Source organism: Microtus pennsylvanicus, chromosome 14 (genome assembly GCF_037038515.1).
Source record: "Microtus pennsylvanicus isolate mMicPen1 chromosome 14, mMicPen1.hap1, whole genome shotgun sequence".
In the NCBI taxonomy this organism is placed as follows: domain Eukaryota; kingdom Metazoa; phylum Chordata; class Mammalia; order Rodentia; family Cricetidae; genus Microtus; species Microtus pennsylvanicus.
The window spans coordinates 73,099,769-73,122,190 of NC_134592.1; the positions used below are offsets into that span (position 1 = coordinate 73,099,769).

Sequence of the window (22,422 nt, forward strand, 5' to 3'; positions counted from 1 at the left end):
ATTCAGTGGGCCAAGTTGTCTGCCACTAAGCCTGATGACTTAGGGGTTTGATATTTTATAAACACTTTAACCTGTGATCCTTTAATTCTATGCAAGAGCTTATATTATATGCTTACTACTTGTGTGTATCATTACATATTAAGAATCTGACTTGTTCAATTGTAGACAATTACTTAAGGAACTTCACTGATTTTTAACCTTAAATATGGAACTTATAAACTTGGCTGGGATGTGTAAGAATTGGCTGTTTGGTGTATGTATTTACTCACCCATGCATTTAAAGCTAACATATTCCCTAAAAACATTTTATTGTTTTGTCATTTTTGTTGATGTAGTTTACAGTGAAATAATCACTCTTGGAATCAACAGAAACTTTGAAAAGAAAAGCAAGTTTTTGCTTAAGCCAGCCAAGCCCATTAAAGAATGCTACAAATTCTAAAAACAAAAGAAAATAGACAGATTAATTTGGTGAAAATTTACATTGCAAACACTAGAGAAAATGCTATTCTTATTTTATTTTTTAAACAATATATTTTGATCATATTCTTTCCACTCTCCCTGTTTCTACAAGTTCCCTTCCCCTCTCTACCCACTTAGCTACACATTCTCTCTCTTTAAAAAAGAAATTGCATGCGCCCTAAACAAACAACCAGAAAAACAAAGCAAAATGAAGTCTGTTTTGTGTTGGCAGCTGCCCTGGAGAGTGGTTGATAAACTTGGTGTTACTCCGTTTGAGGTAACTGATTTTCCTTGTCCCAGCATCTATCAATTACAAATTGCTTCTTGGCTGCAGCTGAGACATTGTGCTCACTTCTTTTTTTCATACTAGGGTTTTGTCTGGCTAGAACTTGTGTGGGTCTCGTGTGTGCTGTCACATTCTCTGTGTGTTCATGTGTTCAGGCACCCTGTTGCCTCTGAAAAATGCTGGGTTTTTGGAGCCATTCACCACCTCTGCTCTTACAACCTTTATGCCTCCTCTTCTGCATAGATCCCTGAGCCTAGAGAAGAGGGCTTTGAGGAAGACAAGGTTTCTCATTCTTTGCATATTGTCCAGTTGTGGGTCACTATGTGAAAACACTTTGAAATTATAATTATTACAAAAATAAAAGATAAAGAGTTTTTATCTAAATGATATAATTGAAACCAGAAAAGGGGGAAATAACAAATGTAATGAGTAAATAGACCAAATGAAATACACAAATACAAGGCAGCTATTGTTAGTGTAAGACCCAACTTATGCTGTCTGCAAGAAACTCACTTTAAACATAAAAATGGAGTTAGGAGGAAGGAGATAAGGCATATCGTGTTACCATTTATGCAAAGAAAACTAAAGTAGCTACGTTAATTTAATGCAAAAAATGATTCTAAATAAGAAAGTCTTCCAGGAAAAAGAAGTGGGGAGGATGGATCACATAGTGGTAAAGGAACTGATTTTCTGAGAAATACAACAATCCCAAGCATGTACATTTCAAACAGAAGGCCCTTCAAGTCAACTAAACCTATTGCAAAGACCCATTCAGTGAGCCATTAGACAAAGCATTTCTGAATGCTTGATGTATTCCAAGAAGTGACAAAAGACACAGAAAACAATTAATTTGAATTAATGGAAGTAGAAGGCCACCTTCAAAATATGTTGGTTACCATCCACACAGTTTTAGAGAAAATTTATAATGTAGAATACTACATTAAACAGAAATATCAAAAATCAGTAACAAAATTTTCCACCTTGGAAAACTAAAGTAAAATTAAGCCTAATATAAAAATAATAAAAAAATTAGAGCTGAAACCAGTGTCATTTATAAATAATATAAAACAAAGTAAAAGTAAACTTTTTATTTTGAAAACGGTAATAAAATCCATAGACCACTAAGAAGAGAAGTCACAGATAACCAACTTCAGAAGTCAGAGACACCCCATCACCACAGATTGCAGCATCACAAGAATAAATTCAAGTTGGGAAGAATCATAATCCACAGCTTAGAACTAAGAAACTAAAAAACTCACTCAAGAGGTACAGATAATTGAAAAATCTTGATGTACCTAAGAATATAACTAATGATGGTCTAAAAGATAACACCAGGTGTGCGCGTTTTCCTGGTGGAATTCAGCAAATATTGAAGTAAGGGACGGTGATAATGTTCTAAAGGAGCCAGAATCAACTCTCCGTAGTTTCTTGTGAAGTCAATACTACTCTAATTTTACAATCAGGTAAAATGCATTTTGTTTATAATACAAAATCTATAAAAAACATCTCTCATGAACATGGCCACATAACTCTACAGTTAAATATGTGTAGCCCTTGCATCTCTGTCTGCCCACAGTGCACAGTCCTAATGGGCTCAGTCTCATTATAGGTCTTAATCAGAAATGGGAAACTACTTACTCCTACCATATTCACTTCTAGTGTCCTTTCTCTATGCATTTGCTGACAAAAATCAGAATCACTAATACACCTACATTTTTAAAATACTTTTTATGCATGAAAATGTTTTTACTTTTACATGATTATCTGTAAACCAATCCTGCCATGGTAACAAGTTATTGAATTTTATTATCTAGTATTTTTGGTTATGGTAAAATGACCAAAATTAACAGCATCTCACTGGGTGGCGGTGGCACATGCCTTTAATCCCAGCACTCAGGAAGCAGAGGCAGGTGAATCTCTGTGAGTTTGAGGCCAGCCTGGTCTACAAGAGCTAGTTCCAGGACAGACTCTGGTGTAGGGGGTCCTTCTGTCTATGTATTGCTTTCATTAGTTAATGAATAAAGAAACTGCCTTGGCCTTTTGATAGGGCAGAATTTAGGTAGGCGGGGAATACAGAACTGAATGGTGGGAAGAAGAAAGGTGGAGTAGGAGAAAGATACTATGGATCTGCTGCCAAAGACAGACATGATAGACTTTATGCAGCTATAAGGTGTTTCTCAGACTCCGCCTACTTTCTCTATAGCTCTGTTAGGATTTCCCGCCTGGCTTTACTCTACTAAACCATTGGGTGAAACAGGTTCATCAATAACCAATAGTAATAAAACATATTCCTAGCATACAGAGGGAAGTCCCACATCAATAAAAGAAATTCAGAGATACCTTGTATGTTAATTTCCAAATAAAATACAGAGCAGGGAAATCTCATCAAATGTGTTAACACTAGTGGTTATGGGTTTTTTTAGTTACATCTATTATTTTTACTTCTCATAATTTAAGTAGTTTTAGGAGAAATGTTAAACTAATGGACAGAATATTGGGAAATAAGGAACTTAGGATATGTAAAAGAATTATCTAGTATAAGTGTTATAATTGGGGTCTTAAATGTCCCTCAAAGGAGGTATTAAGAAATGCTAGAATATTAGCAGTTAGGGCATTGGGCCTTGAAGAAATTATTGAGATCTGTTCATCCCCACCAGAAAAGGTAAGGAGATCTCTTGGTCTTCTCTCTACAGGTACAGTCTTCCCACGATGGAGTCCTCTTACCCACAGACTGAAACCCATGAATCTATAAACCTAGTGAGATTTTTCTTGGGTGTTTTGTCACAGTGACAGAAAGCTATCGATAATTGATAATGAGAAATTAATTACTTTCTGTAGTTATATCTGATAATATGGTTCATAAGCCTTTGGAAGTTGGCTGGGAAATTTTGAAACATTTGGAGAAGTAGGCAGAATGCCTAACCTGCGAGTCTACTGGAGGACAGTACCAGAATGTTGGCAGGAATGTGGACAGGAGAGACTGAATGTTCAATTTTCTATGAAGGCAAATTGGAATTTAAAAAAAAAAACAAGAGAATGCATTTTCTTGTTGATGTTTTCTTGTCTGTACTCATTTAGTGCTGTTAAGTCCTAATATATTTCTTCTTTCCATGGCTATAGTCAAATCACAGAAAACCTTTTAGGATTTGTCTCCTGGATTCTTTCAGAAAAATCATTAAGCTTATTCACTTTTAGAAAGGATTGAGATGCACTTGCCTTCAAAATCATTTGTTATGGGAGATAAGTTCAATCCAATTAAGTCATCATCATGTCTTACTGCTATTCCATCTCAATTTCTCCAATTTCAAATGATTATAATTTGTTTTACTTCTGCCTTCATTTTTACATGTTCAAGCAGTGATTGCTTTTTCATCTCCTTAACAGTGATTAACCACTATTATTGAGTCATTAAATTATTTTTATCTTGCTTAAAATCCTTAAGTATTTCTCTTCTTCTCAAAATAACTTACAACCCAGCAGCTGAATCTGAATCTTTGATAGGTGTATGTTTGGCATGATCCATGTTACCACAATAGTATGGCTTTCTCTGTTACTTATAAAAGATTTTTTTAATACTTTTCAAGTATGTGTGTGCATTCTAGCATAAGTGTGCAAGTGTTTGTGTATGCATGTGTGAGAGTGTGTGTGTGCATTCCTGCATGAGTGTACACGTTTGTGTATGCATGTGAATGTGTTAGTGTGTGTGTATGTCTGTGTGTGTGCGTGCATGTTTGCGTGTGTGCATGAGTATGTGCATGTGTGTATGTATGTGCGTGCATGTGTGCATTAGTGCGTGTGCGTGTCTGTGTGTATGCGTGTCTGTGCGTATGTAAACGCTGGTGTGGTGTTCTATTTGGCAAGTATGGAAGTCAAAGACTGACAAGGAGATGCTTTCTTCAATCACTTCTTATGTGACAGGGCCTCTCCACCTAGCTATTCTGGCTACTCTGTGCTGTACTCACAGATGTCCCTGTGTCCCCAGTAAGCACTCAGCTCACTGTCATCTGTCACCTTAGCCCTAGATCTTTTTTCTTTTCAAGTTTCAGAGTTGGCCAGGGTTTACATTATAAAATACACACAGAGCAAAACAAAATGTTAACCAATACGTATGTCATAAATTTAGATACTGGATGTTAGTGCTTATCTCTGTTAGGGTTTCAATTGCTGGGAGAAGACACTATAACCATTACTACTCTTATAAAAAGAAACATTTCATTGGGGTAGCTTATAGTTCCCACCATTATCATGGTGGGAAGCATGGTGGCATGCAGGCAGGTATGGCGCTGGAGACGTAGCTGAGCATTCTACATCTGGATTGGCAGGCATCTGAGAAACACACTGAGACTGCCTTGAGCCACCATCAGTGACACACCTACTCCATCAAGGCCACACCTCCTCATAGTGCTGCTCCCTGAGTCTGAGGTGACCATTTTCACTCAAACCACCACAGTACTGAAATATAATCAGTATTGGGATAGACTTTTCACCATCCTGCTACAATTTAAGACACTAACGTATGCTAATGTCTTAATGTACAAGGTGATGAATAGAAGTATAGCTTCACTGACTCTTCAGATAATATAGCATATATCATTTCTTTAATACTATTTACTAACACTGTTGTTGATTACATTTAAGCCACTGTTCTCCCCCATCCATGTAAACAGGGGCCCATCGATTAGGTCAGAAGTCTCATCATTCAGTCACTCTTTCAACACAAGAGGTTTAGGAGAGAAAATTCAACTTACAAAATACATCACTCAGGATGTTTGAAGTCCGCTATAAATAGTGTTTCCTGTGGTTTGGGACCACCAAGGCCTGCCCACCAGTTCAAGGTAGTACTGGATAAAGTCTGTAAGAAGTGGTCTCTAAGGAGAGACAGTCAAGTCACTGGGGTGTGCCCTTGAGAGGATGTTGGGAGTCCCCCTCCCTCTCACTTCCCAGGCAGTGGGACAAGTAGCCACGGCTGGAAATTCCCAAACTGGGTCAAATCAACTTTTCCTTTTTTTAAGTTGATTTTCTTCATTAACTAGCTATAAGAACAGAAAGTTGGCAAGCATGAAGTTCATGAGTCACATGTTTCTCAACTGTGACAAAATAGGCGTCATGTGCAGTACACTTTGCTCCTGTGAGACTCAGAGCAAGGAGTCTACAAAAAAGCAAAGACCATGCTGTGGGATGGTCAGTAATAATCAAATTCTTTGTCTTTGACCTGAACATTTAATCTCTCATTTAACACATCTACAAAACTTGTTAATTTCACAGTTCTCAGCGGACATGAAATTAGGTGAAATAAGATTCCAAGAACATAATAAACTCCATATCATAGTCAACAGTACCCACAACTTCCAGGATTTTGCAACTGAAAGTAACATTTATATTACCTAGTTCCCAAAGAAAGCTTCTCGTTGTACAGGCAAAGAAAAAACACTAACTAGGCAAATAATAGTAACTCTACCTGTGGGGCTTCTCCTACCACAACTTGATATGCCATGTTTTGTGGATAATCATGGGAGACCTGCTCCTTTCTGAACAGTGGATGAGAAAGAGAAGGGAGGGGGCAATGGGAGAGAAGGAAAACTTTGGTTGGGACACTAAATACATACATACATACATACATACATACATACATACATACATACATAAATAAAGCACTAGCATTGAAACCGTTTACACTTTGAAATTCAAATTCTTTATTTAAGATGTCCTTGTTCATAAGCACAAATTTCTTTACACAAAATATGGTGAGGTTTTTAAATTATTGCTTTAAGATCCTCTTCAACTAGTGATCTTGCTTACGGACAAGAACTTCTTTTCTGTATTAGACCCATCTATTTATCTTCACTTTCTTGCTCCTACCATTAGTACATTCCAACTTTATTTTCTAGACTATGCTCTTCTTTGATAGCTCACTTGCCTTCTATTTCATCCACAAAGATAAAACCTGGCAAGGAATTTAACTTGTGCTAATCATTCTTCAAGTCAGTGGATACTGAGCATTTTCTAATTACATCCAATCAATGCGGGACTAATTATAACTATGCAGACTAAAACTTATTTGATACTGAAATTCTCGTGTCAATTTTGTTGTTGTTGATTCTGTTTCCATTCTTTGACTTGGTAACATTACGTTTTTTTTATTTTCTAAGTTCTCACATAAATATATTCAAAGACAATTATTCAATGAGTATACTAAGAACAGGGTTGGCATTCTAGTGTCTGAGAAAAGAGGGCTGGGTTAAGATGATCCACTGTGTCAAATATTAATTTGAAAGTACAAAAGTACACAGTTTTATGAAATAAATTATTGGTGCAGAGGCAAATGTTTGGGAAACAGTGTAGATCAAACATTTCACCACCTTTGCTTTTCATAAAGGGAACCAATGATATATTAAAGTGAGCTGTAGTTAACTGTGCATCAAAGTTTCAAAGAAATGCCAAGAAAACAATGCCAAACTCAGAATTCCTTATGTTTTAAATTTTGTTCTTACTTTATGGTTTATAGACTATTTTAAGATTCATTTTTACTTCGTAAGATTTGTCTCAGTTTACTATCTGTGAAACAGAAAAATAATGAGCACTCACTTGGGATGAATGCAAAGACAGCTCAAACAAGGACCATACTTAGGGCCAAAGCCACTGCATCTCTGGCCTCCATAACTTTCTTTTTACTTAAAAAAATATTTTAGCTATTTGAGAATTTTGCACTCTGTGTTTTGATTAAATTTAACACCCTTAAATCCATCCTCCTTCCCTACCCAACTGTTAAAGAACAGTTAAAGAACGAACCAAAACAACAAAAATCCAAGTTTAACTTATACTGACCATATAAATTAGACTGTGGAAGACCTACAAGAGGCCACACCCTTAAAGCAAACTGAGTCTGTTTCCTGGAAGCCATCAAGTCCCAACATCTCATCAGTTATAGGTGCGATTTTGAGCACATTTTCCCTCTATATGCTGAGAATCTGTCCGCCTTGTGCTTGCGCAGATCTGTGGCTACTGCCTGAGTTCTATATACAGTGTCCTTGCTTTATCTAGAAAGTATTTCATTGTAGCCATCCACTCCTCCGCTCTTACCCGCGTTCTACCTGCTCTTTCTCAATGATCCCTGGGACTTGGGGGAAGGAGCGTGAAACAGAAGTCCATTTGGGACTCAGCCGTGGCTTCTTGTTCTCTTCATCACGGCCATGAGTCTCTCTGGTAATCAACATCTGTTGCAAAATGTGTCTTTGGTGGGTGATGATAGGTGCATGGATATGTGGGTATAATGATAAATTTTTAGTAGTCAGCTTTATCCATTTACCAGAATAACAGTGGTAAGTTCTCTCCTATGTCTACTGATGATCTTTCTAGCTATAGGTTCTTGGCCCCAATAACAGTGCTAAATACGGGTTTAGTCCTGTGGAGATGACCTTAAACCCAATCAGAAAGGGGTTGATTTCTCTCTTGACATTTATAGCACTATTGTACCAATGAACATGTCTTGCCATATCTGTTGCTGAGTAAGACTGATGATTGCATTTCTCCTCTGGTAATCACATAGCGCCCTCCAGCACTGTGAAAGGAATAAAGCCTCCACGTCAGTGCCAGAATCACTCCTCCATGTTCTACGACTCTAGAATGTGACATCTGTACCAATGTAACAAAGAACATTAGCAATATTCCATAATGTTAAGGAGTCTATGGGACCTCAGTGATAAAAATATGTATTATTTATATTCATATTTATTAATTGGCCTGTGGTACCCATTGTAGGGTAACCCAATTCAAAGTCTCTCCCTCTCCCTCTCTCTCTCTGTGTATTCTATGTGTGTATTCTATGTGTTTATATAATTAAGTATTTATTAGTTGAATCTAAGGGAGCTGAAGCTCAATTATTCTCCACGTAGTTTACACATAGGTAGAACTATGATACCAACGTCCCTTGTGAAAGTGAAGTTTAGGAGGGTGGAAGTTGTACTAGATTATTTAATCACAAAATAAAGGTGTTATCTCAAAAGAAATGCAATTATGAAAGACACTAATAAAAATGTGTACATGAGGTTTGTATGGAAAATTCTAGGTAAGATGATGTCAGCCTACGGTGTCTTGGAGAGCCTAGGGCAGCTATTTCAACTGTTTTATTAAATATATGTGTGTATATATGTTAAGAAGTTTCTACAGTAATTTTCCATATAATTTTTCCAAAAGGCATTAGCGTTAGCTATCCCTCTCCATGTCTTCCCTCTCATCTGGCCTGTCATCTGCCACCACATTATCCCTTCCCATTCCTTACTCCCCTTTAGCCTTCTATCCCACTGGGTTTTACCCAGGGCTGTGATAGCACAGGCAACTGAAAAACAAGACCTTATGAAGCTAAAAAGCCTCTGTGTAGGAGACAATTCCATCTGTCAGGTGAATAGGAAACCACCTTTATTAGCATACATCTGTCAGAGGGATAGGAACTAGAATATACAAGGGGGGAAGAAAATTAAACATTAAGAAACAACCCAAATTTTAAAAATGAGGCATGGAACTAAATAGTGAATTCTCAAAATATGAGATACAAATGTCTAAGAGACATTTTGTTTTCATGTTCAACATCCCAAACATCAGGGAAATGCATGTTAAAACTACTTTGAGATTCCATCTGATATGTTGAGAAAGCCCTTTCCTGAGCCTACAGGTTGAAGCATTTCCCCTGTACTCTATCAGATGCAGTGTATTGGGTTTTATGTTGTATGCCTTGATCCATTCTGAGTGTTACGAAGGGTGAGAGAAAAGGTTTTAGTTTCATTTTTCTATGTGTAGCTACACAATTCTTCTCCCATGTTGCTTAATGGAAGAGCTACATTGCATTTGCATTTTAATAAATAAAGCTTGCCTGACGCTGCAGCATTGATTGAGAAGATTGATTGATAGAGAACAGGTAGCGGTGACACACACCTTTAATCCAAGTAGCCACACTAGTTTGCCATAGAAACCTGGTGGTAGTGGTGCTCGCCTTTAATCCCAGCCCTGGAGAGGAATTTAAAACAGGAGGAGACAGCAGCCACAGTGTCATTCTGAGATTCCTTAAGGCAGGATCACCATTTCGAGCTGAGCTAGAGATGAGAGCCAGTGGCTGGCTGTTTTGCTTTTCTGACTTTCAGGTAATCGTGCTACATTTGACTAACTCTATATACCCTTGCCCCTTAATAAAAACATTACAGATATTAAATGTCTGTAAATGCATGGTTATGGATTGATTATGAGCCTCAGTTTATCCTCTCATGACCATCTTCTGGATAGTCGCAATATATTCCACATTTTTATCAATAAAAGCAATTCTAGTAGCCTAACTCTAATCATTATAAAGTTACTACAAATTTTCAATTAGTAAGAATCGCATTTTTTCTATCTCCATCTTGTTCATGATCCATACACAACAAAATGAAGACCACAGAGACATGAGGTAAAAGTTAACAGCCCTTCCCAGCACAGTCTCAGGGTTAGAGAAGCGTACGCACACCCCTCTCCTGGGAGGAGAGAACGAGTTTCTAATCCACCACACAGTCAACACTGACAGTCACAGGGAGGTAAGAGGTCTAGGTATTCTTTAGCTATACATACTCAGTAAAAGAGAAATACTGAGCTGGGCGGTGGCGGCGCAAACCTTTAATCCCAGCACTTGGGAGGCAGAGGCAGGCGGATCTCTGTGAGTTCGAGGCCAGCCTGGTCTACAAGAGCTAGTTCCAAGACAGGCTCCAAAACCACAGAGAAACCCTGTCTCAAAAAACCAAACAAACAAACAAACAAAAAAATAGAAATATTGTTTAAAGGAAATTTAGAACTAGTAAATGTATTGAGCTTTTAAAAATTTAAAAAAAAAATCATGTTCTGACTAAAGGCAAAATTTATTATCAGAAAAAAACTGAAAGTACTTATAAAGTTCTTTGGCAAATATTGAGAACGTATAATTTATCACAGGAGTGGAAGCAGGTGTTAACATTTTACACTGTACGTAATAAATCATACTTTAACAATACTGCTATTATCTAAAGTTTACAGTCACTCATCGTGTGTCTGTGAACGTCCCGCATATTTCGGCATTTCCGACCTTCCACAGAATCTGTCCATCAGCACTATTGTAAGTCTGTCAACACTGGAGAAGGCAGTCACGGTCTCCTCTTAGGTGACAGAGTCGATTTCTGTGCTCTGCTTCCTTTTCTTCTTCTTTTTCTTATGGTCACTCTGATAGCCACTGGAGTCACTGGCTTGAAGAGCAGAGTCCTGCTCTTCCTGGTGTCTTTTCTTCTTCTTTTTCTTCTTCCTTGGCTCTTCCTCACAGAGGTCATTCACAGAATCTCCACACAGTAGGTCTGTTTCTTCCCTTGGTGTGACATCTGTACAATCTGCTAGCTCCAGGACACCGTTGGCTGCTGCATCTGCTTCTGTGTCTTTCTTCTTCTTCTTTTTCTTCTTTGAAATTTTTTCAGCAACCTCTTCAATGCCAGTTTCTGCTACGTCTTCAGAAACTACAGAGCTCTTAAGCTGCAAACTGTAAATGATCAGATTTTAAAAATATTAACAGCGATAATCAAAAAGACAGGAAAAATGAGGCCAAGATAATTTCAAGAGCCTGTTTTTTGGCATAACAAAGGAACATAAGGTAGTTGGTGTGGCTCTAATTCCAAAAGTCCTGTCTTGATATTACTCAGGCCACTGAGATATCTACGAGTTGTCAATGTCGAGCTCAATGGTAAAATCACCCAGCTCCTTTGTGATCTTTGCTTTCTCCCTAGGGCAGGCTGGCCTCCAACTGAGGATCCTCTGTCCAAGCCTTCAGAACGCTGGGATTACTGGCACATGCTACTACACCTGACCCAAATTTAACAAAAACAAAAATGTTATTTTTTTTTCTTTTACTGAACTTCTACAGAAGCTCAAACACAGCTTCAGATTTTGGGGATGGTTAAGAAAATCCTGGCTATTAAATCCAGGTGAATTAACTAACCCAGGGACATTTGATAAGGAAGTGTGTACTTCTGGTATACACCAAAACAACAGAGTCTGCTGTTTATTGTTTCAATGTCATACACTAACCTTGTGGCATTTAGTTTTCCTCGAATGCAGAAGACTCCAGCAGAATCTGAGTCTAAGCGAAATACATCAAATTCCAGCTCATCGCCTACATTTATCTCCAAGGTCTGCCACTCCTCATAGGACATCTGCTCAGGTTTAGGGATAGAGGCATTAAAACACCCATGCACTAGACAGCCAATGTGACTAGAGGAGACTTTATTAACTGTGCCCTGTAGAGGAGAGAAAAGAAAGAAACAACATCAAGAAGAGAGCAAAGAAGTCAATTGTGTAATTCTGAAACTCACCTTCAGAAGAGAAAATACCAGATTAATGGTATGCTTTCATATCATAAATTTTATTAAAAAATCTAACAACTTATTAAGTCATAGCAGAGCATAATATTAGAAAACTTAGAACTTTAAACTTTATTAAATATAAGCAACGACTAAGCCAGTTCCGCCTTAATCTAAGGCGTGGTGGGGATGGCGATGGACAGAGGAGCCTGAGTTCCCACTGCAGGGTCTCGGAGCAGACGACTCTATGACCACACTGAAGTCAGGAGACTGCACCGTGATGTGCATATGTAATATGTGAAAAGCACAAGGCAAGAAGTTTGCAAGTGGGTACAGATTAGCATTTCTCTACACAGACTGAACTTCAAAGCACTCAATTCCACAGTTTACTAATTCAAACTAACATGATACAAACAGTTTTATTACGTTTATTCTTTATCAACCCGGAACACAGATTCTTGACTAAATCAAAAAAACGTAAGGTACTATATGACTTTAAGACTTAAAAAAGGCAGCTTTCCATGAAATTTAGTATATGAATGAAAACCCTACAATATTTTTTAAAGACGCATTTTCTGAAACACGGAACATAAAATAAGGTGAACGTGCATGCTCGCGTATCTGTCCTGACCAGGTATCTGACAGTCTCTAAACAGAACAAACCACGGCACAGTGACAGAATGGAGTATTTATTTCTCAACATTTAGAGGGAGAGACAAAGGGAGAGGGAGGGGGAGAGAGAACAAGGTATCAAGTTTTAGACACAAAGAAAGGAATCTTATATGCACACAGCTAAATGAGGACGCCAATCTGAAAAGAACACTTGCTTCAGGGGTACATATCTCCTATGGCTGCTAAGACAGTTTAGTCAGCACAGGTTGATGACCTGAATTGGATCCCCATGACCCAAGTGGTGAAAGGAGACAACTGACTCTGCATACGGTGGCAGGTGCACGCATGAACAACAAATAGATATAATTTTAAGTTTCTAGCATCTTCGAAAAAGGAAAACTGGGATAGTAAAAAGATCAATGGCTACCAGGAACTGTTGTGAACAGTGAGGATTAGGAAGGAGGTAGTGAGGAAACTCCAGGCAGGCCAAGTATTCTGTACGGTGTTGAACAGACAGGACAGTAAATCTGTGAAAACCTAGGGGATGTAAGCTTGAAGACTGGACTCTAATATAAGCTGGTAGCCGATTAAGGTTCTCTGGCAATCCTCCCTACAGATGGCTGTCCATCTGTAGGGACCACCAAATGAGAATAAAGGATCAGCGAACTGACTAGTGGGTGAGCTTACTTTAAACCTTGTGCTATGCCTGTCACAGTGAAACTCAGTGCTAGTACCCCCAGAAGTGAGCTGCTGAAACTATGCCCAACAGGCAGCCAAGAGAAAGCTTCAGTACTTCTAATCCAACCACAGCCGGCAAATGAAGAGCAAGACATGAACGCCAGCAGAGCCCTCAGAACCCAGTGACAGGCCTGGGTGTGTCTATGAGATGGTTTCCAAAAAGACTAACAAACCTATGAAAACAGCCCCAAATAGGAGCAGAACCAGGGCCAGGGCCCAGAGAGAACAAAAGGAGAAAAACAGAATCTAGTTAGGTACCAGTGTTCCCTTCTCTGCTTCTTACTTAGCCCAGCAGGATAAAAACTGCCCAGACATCCATGCCAGGAAAAGCAGGAGCCGAACAAAATCTCTCCTCCCTCAAGCTGTTTCTGTCAACTACTTTGTCACAGCAACAAGAAAACAACTCAAAACCCCACCTACAACAGTGAAAAGAGCAAAAATTACATCCTGGAAAGATGTGAGAGAAAGAACCATACAAGGTCCTGGTGTGAATGTAAACGGACAGACACTATGGATGCAGGATGTGCGTTCTTAACAACAAAAGGTAGTGTACCGCCACATGATCACAACAATCCGAGAGAAATAAAATCAACCCAGAGCAGGAAGGCCTGGGCACCTGCGTTTACAAGGCACTGTTCACAACAGCTAAGACACAGATCGAGCTACACGCCTGTCAAGGATGAATGTATAGTTACGGTCTGCCGGCACAGCACAGCACTGTGAAACAAATATCCACACAGAAGGAGGAATTCCTGCAGCGTGAATCACGTTAGAGAAATAAACCAGGCACCCAAAGACCAGTGCAGGTTTTCTTCCCTGGGGACACTAAATTCCATTTTTAAAAGTAACCTGCAAGTAGACTAGTGATTACTAGGGAGTTGGAAGGGCTTAAGGTCAGGGTAGCGGCACAGAGAGAGAAGATCATATCAACAAAGTGAGAACGATGATGTACGTACCATTAACTTCTGCCCTGGCTCAGGGCAGAAAATAACAAAATCTGCTTCAATATTAAGGTGAATGTGTCCTTGGTCATCATAAATATCTCCCAGTTCACCCACAACTCTGATGTTATCATATGCAATAGGGACACCTAAAAGGCTGTTAAAAAAAAAAAAAGATAATGTTAATCCTTCTTAAAGATAATCTTAGCAATGGTGGCACAAAGCTGAGAGGCAGGGGTATCTCTGAGTTCAAGGTCAGCCTGGTTTATAAAGTGAGTTCCAGGACAGCCAGAGCTACACAGAAAAACCCTGTCTCAAAAAAAGAAATTAAGGGCTGGAGAAATGGCTCAGTGGTTAAGAGCATTGCCTGCTCTTCCAAAGGTCCTGAGTTCAATTCCCGGCAACCACATGATGGCTCACAACTATATTCAATGAGGTCTGGTGCCCTCTTCTGGCCTGCAGACATACACACAGACAGAATATTGTATACATAATAAATAAATAGTTAAAAAAAGAAATTAAAAAAAAAGAAAGAAAATGCAACCCAAAACAAAAAATATAATCACACTGATCTGCTATACCTCCCTGATATACCGGCCATTGCCAGAACATAACGGCAATGGCATCACTAATCTTGTAGGGTATAGGCTAACAATAGCAGATCTTTTTTTTTTAAATGGTTCTTCCTCCTGAGGATTTTTTTTTATTTTATTGATTTTTATTGAGCTCTACCTTTTTCTCTGCTCCCCTCCCTGTCTCTCCCCTCCCCTTTTAGTCCTCCCCCAAAGTCCCCATGCTCCCAATTTACTCAGGAGATCTTGTCTTTTTCTACTTCCCATGTAGATTAGATCTATGTAAGTCTCTCTTAGGGTCCTCATTGTTGTCGAAATTCTCTGGGATTGTGGTTTGTAGGCTGGTTTTCTTTGCTTTATGTTTAAAAACCACCTATGAGTGAGTACATGTCTTTCTGGGTCTGGATTACCTCACTCAAAATAATGTTTTCTAACTCCATCCATTTTCCTGCAAAATTCAAGATATTGTTATTTTTTTCTGCTGTGTAGTACTCCATTATATAAATGTACCACATTTTTCTTATCCATTCTTTGGTCGAGAGGCATTTAGGTTGTTTCCAGGTTCTGGTTATGACAAACAAAGCTGCTATGAACATAGTTGAACACATGTCCTTGTGGCACAATCGAGCATCCTTTGGATATATACCCAAAAGTGATGTTGCTGGGTCTTGAGGAAAGTGGTTTCCTAATTTTCTGAGAAATCATCATACTGATATCGAAAGGGGCTGTACCAGCTTGCATTCCCACCAGCAATGCAGAAGTGTTCCCTTTTCCCCACAACCTCTCCAGCATAAGTTGTCATCAATGTTTTTGATCTTGGCCATTCTTACAAGTGTAAGATGAAATCTCAGAGTTGTCTTGATCTGCATTTCTCTGATGACTAAGGATGTTGAACATTTCCTTAAGTATCTTTCAGTCATTTTAGATTCCTCTGTTGAGAGTTCTCTGTTTAGGTCTGTACTCCATATTTTTATTGGATTATGTGATCTTTTGGTGTCCAATTTCTTGAGCTCTTTGTACATTTTGGAGATCAGACCTCTGTCTGATGTGGGGTTAATGACGATCTTTTCCCATTCTGTAGGCTGTCGTTTTGTCTTGTTGACTGTGTCCTTTGCTCTACAGAAGCTTTTCAGTTTCAGAAGGTCCCATTTATTAATTGTTTCTCTCAGTGTCTGTGCTGCTGGAGTTATATTTATGAAGTGGTTCCCTGTGCCAATACGTTCAAGTGTACTTCCCACTTTCTCTTCTATAAGGTTCAGTGTGGCTGGTTTTATGTTGAGGTCTTTGATCCATTTGGACTTGAGTTTTGTGCATGGAGATAGATATGGATCTATTTTCATTCTTCTACATGTTGATATCCAATTATGCCAGTACCACTTGTTAAATATGCTTTCCTTTTTTCCATTTGATATTTTTTACTTCTTTACCAAAGATCAGGTGTTCAAAGATGTGTGATTGATATGTGGATCTTCTATTCGGTTCCATTGGTCCTCCTGTCTGTTCTAATGCCAATACCAGGCTGTTTTCAGTACTGTATCTCTGTAGCAGAGTTTGAAGTCAGGGATTGTGATACCTCCAGAAATTCTTTTATTGCACAGGATTGTTTTGGCTATCCTGGGTTTTTTGCTTTTCCAAATGAAGTTGAGTACCGTTCTTTTGAGGTCTTTGAACAATTTTGATGGGCAACAATAGCAGATCTTACCAATTACACTTTACCAAAAAAATCCCAATGTGTTTGTTAAGTCAAAGCAACTATCAACACGGGTCTTCAGAACTATGCCCTGCAATAAACTGGCACTTTATATGCTATGTGACTCAGTCACACTAGGAGAAACAGGGGGACGAGGTGAAGGAACACCCAGGTACATGTATGAGTGATTATGGGAAATTCTGACATTATCTGCCATTACTGAGTTACTACGCCTCACAGAATATAATAAGGGAAGCATTACTGTTTAGTGTTACACCCTGTCATCACTGGAGTCAATGACTTAGTACAGAAAAATACAAAACTAAAGCCTTCTCTAGCAAAAAGAAACATTAGCGTGCACAACCGTATCACTTGGTAACAGGCCACACTTCACTACTGACCATTTATTATTTACCTCCCACAGCAAACACTTCCTGAAGAAAAGTTCCTGACTCCCAAAGAAACCAACCACTCCTTTGCCATGTGAAAATGAATTACTATTCAAAACCTAGTTTTACTGAATCCATCTCCATTTTTGTTTGGATTTTGTATACGACTTTAGGGTCACAGATGTCGGAAAATGTTTTTTGGCCTCAATTAAGTTTCCAGTACAATCCATCCAGAGTAAGAGAACGGATTCTAACAGATTTCATGTTAGCAAAGCAGCACAACTCATAGGGAAGAAACTGTAATAGATACCTAATTAGGAACCCATAAACTCAGAGATCTTCTCAGGAGAGCACTCTCCAAATTTATAGCTTCTACACGCAGCTTACGTAGGCAGGAGTCATAACATCATTACGGTAATATTAGAGACACTGAAAACGGAACAGAAAGGAAAAGCAAGAAGCAACACCACAAGTGACAGAAAAAGGTTTCTGTGGTTTCCACGAGAAGCCTTCCCTCTACATAACACTCAGAAGTGATTCTCCGTGAAGGGAGCATCACTGTCCCCTAGAAGGCACTTGGGGAAATGTAGCATGTTCGTGTTTATCACAGCCAGGAAAGAACAGTTCTGTTCATGTGCAAGCAGCCTCTATGCATGATTCTTGATTATAATGATGGAGATAGAATTTACATTTAAAAATAAGTATATCAAATGTCATCTGTCAACTTTGCATGCTCTTAACATACTAAAAAATGCTGGGAATGGGTTAATACTTAAATCCAAGAAGACTGCTTTGTGGTACTTTACCAAGAGTAACTATTTCATAAAAGCACTGATAATGTAGATGCAGCATGTGTTACCTGAGCTCTAACTGCAAATGCCTGAGTCAATGCTCACTGTGACTGCATCTCTTACCCAGAAATTCCTATGTGCGCGTGCAGAAGCATCCAACGTCTTCAGTCTGCCCAGGCATTTGCACTTGATGTCATGGATTAAAAGTATATGTGGCTAGAACACCATGTAAAAATTTTAATTATGTAGGTTTTGTTAACTTTTAAATTTCATTTCAGCATAGTGGACAATGTTTTCATAACAGTAAAGAGAAACAGTGGAAATTATTGCTTCTAAGGGGACACTAGGTCCCAAAGGATTCACCATCACTGAGGACAAGGCTAAAACAACTTGTGCAAACCATAAAACCTCTGAGAAACTACTTAGAGTACCTTACCAAAAGTCACACACTCGAAGAAAGACACTCTAACACTATATGACTTTTTCTCTTTTATCTTATTAAAAAAAAAAAAACTCTCAAGTAGCTATCAGGTTCACATGGGAACTTCACATAGGCTATGTGGGGACATCTAAATCACACTGACGGGATATGCAGCTGGAGCACTTCAGACTTCTTTGGAACTACTAGGAGAAAATGCATTTGGTGTCTTTAAATAACACAAGGATGCCAAACGGAAAACAATGGGCTTTGTTTAGTTTTCTTTTTCCCACAACAGGCTTCTTACAAATTCAACTTAGAAGTTATAATCTGATTTAAGAAAACCACTTACTTTCTCTAAGACAACAGTCCAAAGCTGAAATGGGATTACCACTTTAGAAAGACTGTGCCACTGAGAAAGAAAGGAAGTCTGTCAAATAGGAATATTGGAGAGATGACTTAAGCAAACATGGGAGTCTGGACATCTCAATTCCTCTCTATGTATGTATGTGTGTGTATGTATGTATGTGTACATATATATATGTACACATATACACACACATATGTGTGTGTGTGTGTGTGTATATATATATATATATATATATATATATATATGAGGATCCAGACCTACTGATGCTATGGAATTGCCCACTTGCCCCCAAGTCTGAAAACATAAACTATACAGAATAAATGGTTAATTAATATTATAATACAGTTCCCAACACTTTCAATGTTTTGTCTCTTCCTTACTTTATTAATACTCTTAATACTCAGATAACACTGGAATCTAATCTGCACTGAAAAAACTAGGTTTCTTTTAGCATAACTCATGAGTAATAAGGAAGGGAGGTATCCAGATGGATTTAAGAGCATATTCCATTCTATATGGCTGCATTATCCAATTCTGCTACAGAAATTATCTGTTTCTCATCGGGAATAATAGCTTCTATTATACATCTCTAGACAATTTGCCCTAATGATGAAGGAAGTAATTGGTTAGAATACTAAGTAACATAACCACCTGTGTTTTCATATTTAATGATCACCTTGTATGTTCTTAAATCTTTCGAACCTTCTAATCATTTTACTTAGCTAATTACAAAAAAATGATCTCTCTCTATTGCCTCATCCTATTTAAAATATCATCTAATTCAAAATTGCTTCTTAAATTGCAGATTTGGCCATGTCCCAGGGAATGCAGATATTTACTGCTCCTCTAGAAAATATGCCAAGTCTCGGCTGGAGGCTAGTAAGTGGATAAAGCAACAGGTGTGCTTTAAAAACCAACATCACCAGGCCGGAGAGATAGGTCAGTGGTAAAGAGCACGTGGTGCTCCTGCAAAGGACCCAGGTTCCAGTCCCACCCACTTAGAGGTTCACAACCATCCATAATTCCAATTTCTGAAGATACGATGCCTTCTGACGACTCCAGGCTTGCATTTACAGACATGTAAGCAAAACACTCATGCACACACAAGTAAATCTAATACAACGAAAACAGAAGTAAAACAGAAAGTAAAATATGAGAGAGAGAGAGAGAGAGAGAGAGAGAGAGAGAGAGAGAGAGAGAGAGAGAGAGAGAATATAACAGATGAAGGCAGAAGGGGAAAGAATAAAGGCCATTTTCTAAGTCACCCAACCCCCAACTCACCCCTCCCCCACCCCAGTCTTTGACACTCCACTTAGGTTTCCAGCGGCACTCAATGCGTTTCCCCTGCCGTAAGCTTCCCCACAGTTACACACTACGTACAGCCCTCTGGTCCGAGCACACGGCCGGCGTTTACTACCCATCTGTTTATGCCACTCACTGGCTGTAACGTACCCTCTAACTGCGTCCTATTGTGTTGTTCTCAAAAGCTACAAGATAACTTCACTTCTATGTAACTGAATTTAGGTCTGTCAAATTTTAACAGTTCTCTGAATTTGTCTTACATTTATGTCCCCACAATAGCTCTAAGCTCCCTGAAAGTAGGATCCTACTTTTGTCTTTCTATGCAACTCCCCAAGATGTGCAGACATCCAAGTATGCACTGGCGCTTCGAGGAAGCTGGATTTATTATCCTAGGCAAGCTTGATAGAAATGGGGTGCCCAGAGAACTGGTAACAGCTTTAGATAATTTCCCTAAGAACAGTCACCACAAGAATCCCCGAAACTCCGAAGTTCCATGGAATCCCTGAAGAACGATGACGTCTCTCGGGGAACCAATGCCTCGGTCTTGGAACCTCGTCCCCTTTCGCACCAAATTAATTGTGGAGTACTAGGGTATTATCACTTCTCTTTGAAACTCTGAGATTTAATTCTCAGGCTTTTTTTCAAGTTACTCTTGAGTACCTTAATATAAATACACTAGTTTTATTTTGTTTATTCGTGTCTAGAGAGCTGAATAAACTTTCTGTTCCTACAAACAAAACTTGGCAAAAGGCGATATTCATCGTGCACTTCCAACTGGGCCGTAGAGAAGAAAACCTCGGAAAATCACCCCAAGCTAACAACAAACCCGCCTATGCCCATGTTTATACGCTGTCTTCCAAGGGAAGAGAATCTCGTACTGACAGCAAAATTTCACTACTAACGGGAACTCACCCGGAAGTGGCTAAGTGAAACTTTTATAAAGCTCTGCCTACCGCGTCTCTAGACGCCGGGCAGTCCCGGACTCCGCACTGGGACGCTCTTCGCCCGCGCTCGCACTTGCTGTCAGCTTCCTCCCCAGGGGCTGGGTCCCCCGTTCTCCCCCACACCCTGCGGTCCCGGGACGCGCGCGGGTGTGTGCTGCGGATGCAGGGTCCGCGGCGCCGTGGGGTCACCGGGCCGGAGCCCACCCCCACGCCGCGAAGGGCGGAGGGCCCGCCGGAAACCGTACCTCTCGGAGTAACGCAGCAGCTCGGCGTCCAGCTGCTCGCGGATGCCCGTGCGCTTCCGGCTCAGGTAGCGCGGCGACAGCGCGATGTGCCTGCGGTGCGGGCCGGCCACCAGGCACGAGTAGCGGCTGCTCACCAGCGCGCACGCCGCGGCGTAGCTCGGCAGCTCCAGGCAGGGCAGGACCCCGGCCTGAGCAGCAGCGGGCCTCGCCGGGGCCACCCTGGGCCGCGGAGAATCCGCGCAGCCCGCAGCCATGCGGCTCGACCCGGGCTTCGGCGCGCGCGGCGACGTCACGCGCCCGCCCCGCCTCCGACGCCCGGTGACGTCATCAACCAGAGACCGACCCGTCTCCTTCGGGCTGCGTTATGCAGATGTGGCCAGCAGAGGGCAGCTGCTCTTTCCCAAATTTAGGTAAAAATGCAGAGGCGTTGGTACCCATGAAGCATGCATCAAACCCGGAGACAGATGGAGATTGTTCCCCTCCAGGAAAGTATGCTGTGATGGGGAGAAGTTTGGTTTTATTGATCTGGACCTAAAAAGGCAGAGGGCCAATATAGCCTGATTTTTTTAAGCTGTTTCAATGCTGGGCCAAGGTCTAGTAAATTAGTATTCTCTTTTTGTGTGTGTTTGGCTTTTTTGCTTTTAGACATTGTCTTTCCGTGGAGCTTTGACGGAATTGAAATTCACTGTGTTTAAAGCCACTTGAAACTCATGAGCTGTTTCATTCTAACTCTTAGAGATCCGCCAGCCTCTGCCTCAGGGGAGCTGGGATAAAAGGCATGTGCCACTTTGCCCTGTTAAGTATTTTCTTTATTGGATTTAGAGTGCCCCTTTCCAGTTGCAACGTTGCCTGAAGCTGTTCAATATGGAATAAGAAACATCAGTGGAGTGTATTTCCTCTGGTGAACCCAGTCCTACGCAGCAGGCCACAAATCTCAAAAGTAACATCTGAACCTGAACCACCACATCTCCCCAGTCTGGTTTCTCTCCTTCTACTGAACCACTGAGGGTATCCTGCCATGCTTTTCAACGTGACTGAGCCCAGCTTACCAGCCCCGAGCCTTTTGTTGAACACCCAGACATCAATCAGTTCAGCAGGAGGCTTGTATTGCAAGCCTTGTATTCAAAGCAGAAAACCAAGCTCCATTGGGGAAGCACTGACCCAACAGCCCAAACTAAACTCTTCCTCTGATTCTTACACCACCACCCCTTCTTCAGTGATGATCCCTAAGCCTTGGGTGCGGGATTGTGCTGTAGACATAACAGTTTAGACTGGGATCCACAACTCTACCTTTTGGCTGACTGTTTTCTGAAATGGTCTTCATCA

General features: G+C 40.1%; 1 protein-coding gene across 1 annotated transcript; it reads right to left on the reverse strand.

The window, feature by feature from the left end:
* Positions 1-6,414: 6,414 nt before the first annotated feature.
* Positions 6,415-21,388, reverse strand: Polr1f (RNA polymerase I subunit F). The gene is made up of 4 exons (XM_075947254.1): positions 21,097-21,388; positions 14,391-14,532; positions 11,813-12,021; positions 6,415-11,267 (listed from the first exon to the last, which is right to left on the reverse strand). The coding sequence occupies exons 1-4, from the start codon at positions 21,348-21,350 to the stop codon at positions 10,898-10,900; spliced, it is 975 nt and encodes a 324-aa protein (XP_075803369.1). The 5' UTR covers positions 21,351-21,388; the 3' UTR covers positions 6,415-10,897.
* Positions 21,389-22,422: the final 1,034 nt, after the last annotated feature.